At 56.8% G+C, this 8,544-nt stretch overlaps 1 protein-coding gene across 1 annotated transcript in view; it reads right to left on the bottom strand.

Moving 5' to 3' along the window:
* Positions 1-7,302: 7,302 nt before the first annotated feature.
* NPW (neuropeptide W) overlaps positions 7,303-8,544 on the bottom strand; it is a 1,724-nt gene continuing 482 nt past the window's right edge. The window contains exons 2-3 of the mRNA XM_041401600.1: positions 8,443-8,544; positions 7,303-7,338 (exon numbers count right to left, since the gene is read on the bottom strand). The exon at positions 8,443-8,544 is cut by the window's right edge and continues 10 nt beyond it. Of these exons, the coding sequence (XP_041257534.1) occupies positions 7,303-7,338; positions 8,443-8,544 (138 nt within the window). The remainder of the gene's footprint in view (positions 7,339-8,442) is intronic.

Raw genomic sequence — 8,544 nt, 5'->3', positions numbered from 1 at the left:
CGGCGGCGGGGCCGGGGCCGGGGCTGGGGCTGCGGCCGGCGGAGGGAGCGGGGCAGCAGCGGGGCGAGGGGCCGGGGCCGGGGCGATGCGCAGCTCGGCCATGCTGCGGCTGCCCCGCGGCACCGGGAGCGCGGCGGGCGGGGACGGCGGCGGGACGGGAGGGGACGGGACGGGGCGGAGCCGCAGCGAGGGACGGGGCGGGACCGCCACCGACACCGGGACCGACACCAGCACCGACACCGGGACCGGGACCGACACCAGCACCGACACCGGCACCGAGACCGGCACCGGCACCGACACCGACACCGACACCGACATCGACACCGGCACCGAGACCGGCACCGGCACCGACATCGACACCGGCACCGGCACCGAGACCGACACCAGGACCGGGACCGAGACCGACACCGGCGGCTGATGGAGCCCCGGGGCCAAAACCCTCCCAGCAGCGGCGATCTGCTGGATCCCGGTGGCACTGGGTGTCCAGAGAAGCCGTGGCTGCCCCTGGATCCCTGGAAGTGTCCCCAGCTTGGACGGGGCTTGGAGCAGCCTGGGATAGTGGAAGGTGTCCCTGCCCATGGCAGGAGGTGGCACTGGATGGGTGGCACTGGACCTTTCAGTCCTTTAAGGTCCTTTCCAACCCAAACCGTTCCAGGAGTCGATGGCTCCTGGTGGGGAAAGGCTCCGGCTCCACCCGGGCTGACCCTTGGAGAGCCCACCCGGGTTTCACCTGGGCTGGGTTTGTTTGATTAAACACAGAGATCCCCGTCTTCACCTTTTGCATTCCTCATCTTCATTTCCTTGAAATCTCTTACAGGGAGGACACGACCCAGAGCAGCTGTCACAGTGATGGCCCTGAGTGTCACATTCCTTTGACACAGGTTCTCAGGCCTTCTTCTGCAGCCTCTCCTTCCTCAACAGCTTTCCTACCAGATTTCACAGTGCTGAAGCAAACACAGCAGCCAGCTGGAGGCTGGAAATAAAAAGCTCCAGAAATTAATATTGATTTACTTTTAATGTGTAGTTTGCTTAAAAAACCCTACTTCCACTGCAGTTATGCATAAATCCACCCTCAAAAACCCTGGAACCAAAAACATGCTTGGAGACTGTATCTTGAAAAATCACAGCATTATTTATCTCTGCCAGTCCTTCCCCCCTCAGTCCCTGCAGGCAGCGTGGCTCTGGGAGCTGCAGGCCAGGGGCTGGGTGGGGACACTGGCTGCTGTCCCTTGGGGTGTCTGTCACCGAGGGCTGGGAATGGGCTCAGCCCCTGGCTCCAGACACACTTGGCAGCCACGAGGTCCCACCAAGGAAGGGTGTGATGTCCCACCAAAGGACGGTGTGGTGTCCCCCCATGAGGATGTGATGTCCCCCCAGGAGGATGTGATGTGTGTGTCCCACTGTGAGGATCTGATGTCCCCCAGGAGGATGTGATGTCCCACCAAAGTTGGGTCTGATGTCCCACCAAAGTTGGATGTGATGTCCCTCCATAAGGATGTGATGTCCCTCCAAAGCTGGATCTGATATCCCACCATGAAGATGTGAAGTCCCCCCAGGAGGATGTGATATCCCCCAAGAAGGTGTGAAGTCCCCCCAGGAGGATCTGATGTCCCTCCATGAGGATGTGATGTCCCCCCAGGAGGATCTGAAATCCCCCCAGGAGGATATGATGTCCCCCCAGGAGGATGTGAAGTCCCCCCAGGAGGATCTGAAGTCCCCCCAGGAGGATGTTTGAGTTCCCCCAGTGACAAAGCTTTGGCTCCTCCACTGCCTGTGTCCCTCCAGCAGCGCTGACCTCAGCACAGAATCCTGGGTGACCCAAGAGCAGAGCTGCGAAACTGAGACCGTTTTATTTGCTGTACAACACAACTGCTCCCTTGAGCCTCTTTGTGGAGTCCTGAAGCTTTTTATCGGGCTAGAGGAGTGCGAATAATTGATTTTTCCACTCACTGGCTAAACCAAAATACTGCAGGGAAGGGGGGAGGAGAAGGAATTGTTTCAAGTTTATTTGAACCAAAAAGTTTTTCTTTTGATTCGGTGCAATAAAAACACGGTGGGAGAAAATCTTTCGGGTGGTCAGAGTGAATATTTTAACCCTTTTGAATATCTTCCTGAAAGCATTGGGAGCACGAATTTTTTTTTTAAGATAACAAAACAGAGAGAAAATATTTCAAAAAGGGGGAAAACAGTTGTTTAAATTATTTTTAAATGCTTGTTTTTAAGTACAAGCATTTTCTCAAGTGTGCCCTGGATTTACTGATTTTTTCAACCTCAGTGTCTGCAAAAGTCATTCTTTCCCCAAAAAATCCCATCTATTTATTGTAGAGAATGTAGAGGACTTGGTAGAGCCCTGACTCAGCGCTGGATCTTTGCCTGAGCACCTTGTGATCCTAAAATAAAACATTTATTTTGTGATCCCTCTACTTTAGGAGCTGTGGTTGTGCCTCTGGCATACAGCTCGGGGCTGTGCTGCCCGTCCTGGGACACAGCCTGTGCATCCCTTGGCACAAACACAGATCGCAGGCAAATCCTGCATTTCTCCCTGCAGCCGACAGAGAAGCAGCTGGAAGGAACATTAAAATGCATTGTGCAAAGGTGCCTCCTCACGAGGTACAAAATCCCTTTGGTTCTTCCCGTCCTGCCTTTTCCCAAGTCTCACTGAGCACAAAATGAGAGAGCTCAGAGAGGTTCCTGCAATGGCAGAGCCGTGGGTGAACCCAGCAGATCCTGCTCAGGCAGAAGTTTCCATTTACATTTCTGTGTGTTTTGGTTTGGGCACATCTCTAAGTGCAGACTGGGCCTGCCTGGAGGCAGAGGCAGGCCAGGGACCTGTGAGCTCAGTTCCTTGGAAGGTTTGGGGCTCTTTTTGGTCGACATCTGCTTCCAATTCCCTCCCTGCCCTTGGCTGAGCAGCGACAGAGAATCCCACCTGTGTCCTGCTCCGTTTGCCTTCGGCCTGATGCTGTTGCAACACTAATTTAAAATGCAGATGCTGGGAAGACTTTCCCAGTTATGGAAATCAGAGTCACCCTCCAGGCTCCCTGGCAGCTCCAGGTGGGAATTTTGGGGAGCCCACAAAGTCCATCTTCATCCAGAACCTGGGAGATCCTCAGCTGGCCCCCCAAGCCTGCTCAGGTTTGTTCCTGAGGCAGTGGGAGGGTGAGGAGCATTTTGAGGAGGAGGATGGTGATGATGGAGTGGCTGGGCTGTGCCAGAGCTTCCAGAGGGGTGGGAGGTTTTGGGTCCTTCTGCACACACGTTGCTGAGATGCCAGGAGCCCTGTGTCTCACTCGTGGCTCCGTGAGTGGCTTCGGGCAGATCTGGTGGCATTTCCGTGTCCCCCCCAGCCCATCCCTGTCCTGGTCACTCCCTTGAGCTCATCCTGCTCGGGGCTGGGAGCTTTGCTGGCCGAGGGCTGGGCTGGACACTGCTCCTGGCTCTCCTGGTTCCTTCCCAGCCATGGTAGCTGCTCTTCCTCCCGCTCATCCTCCTCCTCCTGAGTGCTGGTGTTTGTCCACACCCAGCTTTCCACTCCACAGCTGGAGCTCACCAGGCTGCACTTCCAGCACGCCCAGCACCTTCTGCTGGCTGTGGAGGGAGCTGTGCCCGAGCTCAGGGCTGCTCCTGGTGCTGACGATCCCTGCTGGGAGCACAGAGCCCTTGCATTGCAGTGATCAGCTCAAACTGGGAATAAATGAAGTCCTGGGATTTCCCACTGGCTCGGATGCTCCGTGCTCATTCCTCCCTTGTTTCACCATCACTCAGCGTGGGGCTGCTGGGCCTGGCTGCTCCCAGGGGATGATTTCAAAGGGCATGATTTATTTGTGCTGCTGGAGGAACCAGGAATGAGAGGAGAGCTCATAAAAAACACCATCTCATTTTCCCTGAGCCTCTGTGTGTGGCACTATTGAGCTGTAAACATTTCCCAGGTTAGATTGATGGGGATAGAAGGAGAACTGATCATTAGGAGGATTAATTACAGGTTTTGTGGGTTGTGAAAGTCCAGAAAGTTCAGCCACGCTGCTGAGAGCCGGGAGATCAGTCTTGCACAAGCTGGCAGCTCCTTTTTTATCTGCAGGAGGTGGCAGAGCTGTGGGAGCTGAGCTGTGGGAGCTGAGCTGTGGGAGCTGAGCCGGAGGGGCCGGTGCTGCTGGCTGTGCCACACCTGAGGCTCCACGTGGGAATTCCGGGGATGCTGCTCCCACAGCCCAGCTCGAGCCACCCTGCTCCACACCCAGAGTCCCCGTGGGACAGACACCCACTGCCTCTGCCAGGCAGGACAACGCCTTTCCCTGGAGGAGCTGGGATGTGTCTGGTGTCTGCAGAAAAACCCCATGGATAATGCAGCTCCAGAGGGACTGGGTCCTGAGGAGGCTGGTGCCCACTGGGCCGTCTGGGGACATTGCAGGGACCATCCAGGACAGCCAGCTCCGTGCAAGGGATTTCCATCCACAGCCAGAGATGTGCTCAGCCCTGGCCTGCATCCCTGAGGAACAGCTTCTGAGCAGAGCCGACGGTGGAGGAAATTCCTTGGGGAGTTTTCTTCCTCCTGGTACCCTCAGGGGCCATTGTGTGCCCGGGCCAGCGCGGTGTGAGCTCACAGCAGCTCCCCCCGGGCCAGCCGGTTCCTGCCCGGCCTCTGCCCTTCCCAAAGCCCCCACTGGCTGCTGCTGCTCCCCTGGGAGAGGCCAGGGAGCCGGGAAGGAAAGGGAGCTGCCCCGGCTTGGGGTGGGACATCTTCCTGCCCGCCACAGTCGCTGGGATTCTCCCGCCCCGGGCCTGGAACAGAGCGCGTCCGCTGGCACCGGGAACCGCGGGCATGGGCAGCCCCTGCTGCCACCACACAGTGCCAGGGCAGCCTTGGGGATGGACCTGGGCCACATCCAGCTCCAGAGCCCCTGTGTGCTCACGGGCACCCTGAGCAGCCTCATCCCTGGGCTGCCCAAATCCACACACGGGGCAGGGGGACAGGAGAGAGCCGCAGCGTCCGTCCCTTCCAGGACCTGTGGCCTTGGCTGGGGCCACGCAGGCAGAGGGGCACCACGGGGGCAATGCCCTGCTCTGCGAGGGTGCAGGGATGGGGACGTGGTGGCAGGGCTCGTCCTCACCTCCGTGGTGGCCGCTGTGACCACAAGAGGGCCTGGGGAAGCCACCGGCTGCCACTGCACTCCTGGCACTCCTGGTGGCACCTCCTGCTCAATGCCCCACAGCCCCGGCACGTGGTGGGAGGGAAGGGATGATCTGTGCCACTGGCACCTGGAATTTCTGAGCCCCCCCATCCCAAAGTGCCTCTGGGAATTGCAACCACTGCTCGGCTGCAGTTTTCCATGCACAGCTGCTCTGGGGGATGGGGAAGCACCGGGACCCTGAATGGGGCCAGGGCCGATGCGCTGCTGCAGCTCTGCGCCTCTCCACGCTCCTCTCTAAAGCCTTTGTCCCCTCACTTTGCTCCCAGCTGTAAATCCCAGATGCTGGCATTCCCCCTGAGCATCCCTGCATTTCATTTTGGAGCATTCACAGGGCCCTGGACAGGGAGTCCCTGTGGCCCAAGCTGTGGGATCCTGGTCCGGGCACGCAGCCCCTCGGAGCGAGGGGATGTGAAGGGGAAGAATGTGGGATCTCCCTCAGGATCAGCCTGTGAAGGGATCAGATTAACATCCATTAGGGATGGCTGGGTTCTGCCCTGAGGTGGGAGGGTAATTAAATGCCTTTTTAAGCTTCCTTCCTTTTTATTTGGCTCACTGACCCCCAGGGAAGGCCCAGATGTCTCCAGAGAAACAAGAGCACAGAGGAAATTATTTTACAGCCCTGGTGGGGAATCAGCTCAAGCTCTACAAGAAAAATGATTTTCAAGGTAAGGAGTGAAGGGTTTGTGGTTTTCACTGAATGTCTCACTGGGTTCAATCCAACAACTGGCACGTTCAGGTGTTTGCTGCCAACAGATGAGGGTCTCTCATCCCATCACCCTTCAACCCCCGTGGAACCTCCTGTTCAAAGCAGAGCTTTACCTGTTCTGCCTCATTTTATCCCTTCTTTTCCTGGAGGAATTGGCCCCGTGGCCACTCCAGAGGCTGCTGGCTCCTGCTGAGGATGGATTCAAGTGCAGCAATTGTGTCTCATCAGGTTCATCCCAGCACCGTGCCATCGAAGGGCAGGAGTTGGAAAATTATGGGAGGGGGGAAGGAGAAGGGACATGGAGGAGAAACTGTCAGGGAAACAACTGGGAGAGAACGATCCTTCATGGGTTACAGCCCCCAAAATCCTCCCCAAGAACCCATGAGGGGTGACAGGAGCGTGGCAGGGAGGGCTTGGCCTGGCCTGGCTCCCCTGACAAGCCCCAGGGGGGGATTTTCCTTCCAGACCCCAACCAAAGGCAGCACAAACCTTGGCAGGAGCAGGGGGTTCATCTAAAAGCGGTGGAAATGTTTCTTTTTGTCAAATTTCCTGCAAAATCCGCTGGCAGGTTAAAGCTCAGCAGTTCCAGACTCAGCCCCCCAATCCTCAGTTTTCCCTAAATCCCAGATCCCACCCGCTCCAACGCCCCTTCCCCACATGCTCCTGCCCAGCCCTGAGGCTTCTCCCTGTTTTAATGGGGATTGACATTTATTTCCATCAGTGGGAATATATAGAAATCAAACCCTAAAACACAAGCAGAGCAGTGAGGGCTCGCAGAGCTTTTGTACAGCCCAGTTGAGGAAATATCCTGAAATTTTGTCATCTGAGTTGGCACTTGGCCTGGCAGTGACTCCCCGACAGGCAGTAAAAGAGATTTACTGTAAAACTGCAGAAAAAATTGTGTCAAGGAGTTAAATCATGTCAGAAAAATCTGGGAGTGACCCAACTGCTGACGTGTCTGCCCCATGCAGAGCTGGACCACTTTTTGCTCTCAAAAAAACCCCACCAAGACCCTAAAGAGCACCAGGAAGCCAAAGTTTCCTTTGATCACATCTCATTTTAATGAGGGCAGGTTCCGAGGAAGCGAACAGTACATGTTTCTATCAGATTGCAAACAAGGCAGTACAGAAATGTAAAAAAAATAAACAAAAATAAATATCTCCCCTGTTTCTTTCTCCCCGAGTTCATAGCGCAAGGCTGACCTGGCAACAAGATGGATTCACCGCTGCGGCTGGGCAGCGGCCGCGAGAAATCAGAATTTTTGGGATGTCACTGTCTGTGTGGTTCCAGAGAGGTCAGAGTACCCGGAGATCTGCTGAGGAGACCCTTCCCTGCCTGCCAGGTGAGCAGGTCCCACCTGGGGCAGTCTGTGCTCCTCTGGCACAGGAAGCATCTCCACCCCGTCTGTCAGCGGCTCAGAGCCAGATCTTCAAGCGGGAAGAGCTGGAAGGAGAAGAGGGATTGGATTATTTTGGAGTATCCAGCTCCAGCACCACCTCCCTCCCCACGTGGGACCCCGTTTCAGTGTTTAAACCACAGCTCCATTCACAAGTTTCATTAAATCTCCTCCTCCACAGGCTCAGATCTGACCTGCAGATTCCCTTTCTGCCACCGTGCATGCAGATGAACAGCACACAGATAAACCCCACACAGATAAACCCCACTCAGATAAACCCCACACAGATAAACCCCACACAGATAAACCCCACTCAGACCCAAATTCCAGGTTCAGACCTGCCCACAGGGTTCCCAGTGGGAATATTTGGCTGGGAAATCAGAGGGATGCAAGGGTGTACCCAGGTGAGAGCCTGCGTATCCAGGGCTGGGCTGACCTGTCCAGGCTTTCCCAAAATGATTCTTATCCCAGATTTCCTCCAAAAAAATGAAGTCGGGGAGGAATGCAGCTACATGTTTCAGGGATTGATCCAACAGCTAAAAGCCTCGGTGGATTTCAGCTGGATGCTGGCTCCAGCTTTACATAAGAGGAAAGAAATGTAAAGCCTGGAGCTGGACCCGAGGCAATCCCACGCAGCCTGGCTGAGCCCCGAGGGGCAGGAGAAGGGTCCTGAGCAGGGCAGGGTCATTCTGGGAACACCCTGGCATCACCGGGATGCCAGCCCCATGGATACCCCATGGATAGCCCAGGGACACCCCTCGGGCACGGGCAGCTCAGCCCCACAGAGTGCGGGTTTGTGATGCACCTAACGGGGGACACAGAAATCCTTCAGTCCTGGAATGGTTTGGGTTGGAAGGGACCTTAAAGATCCTCCAGTTCCGCCCCTGCCATGGGCAGGACAACTTCCACTACACACGGCTGCTCCAAGCCCCGTCCAACCTGACCTTTTTCCTCCCTAAAGGCAAAGTGCAGCCCCTACAAACACACACTTACCTGGTGACGCCCCTCCAAGGTTCCCCGAACCCCAATTTCCTGATGAAACCCCCGCAAGGCTGCACACTCCCCATGACCTGGTGACCCCCAGCACCCCGGGTGACCGCAGGGCTCCCCATCCCGCGGGTGGATCGCGCTCCTCCAGCATCCCGGAGCACCGCGGACCGACCGCTCCCTCGGACCCCCCGGACCCCCCGGAACCCCCGGATCGCCCCGGGCCGCGCGTTACCTGAGGCTGGCGGGGGCCGGGCGGGGGTCGG

Source organism: Onychostruthus taczanowskii, unplaced genomic scaffold, assembly GCF_017590055.1.
Source record: "Onychostruthus taczanowskii isolate IOZ18803 unplaced genomic scaffold, ASM1759005v1 scaffold19, whole genome shotgun sequence".
Classification (NCBI taxonomy): Eukaryota; Metazoa; Chordata; class Aves; order Passeriformes; family Passeridae; genus Onychostruthus; species Onychostruthus taczanowskii.
The sequence above is the reverse complement of the archived record's forward strand: the minus strand, read 5'-3'. Positions and strand labels throughout refer to the sequence as shown.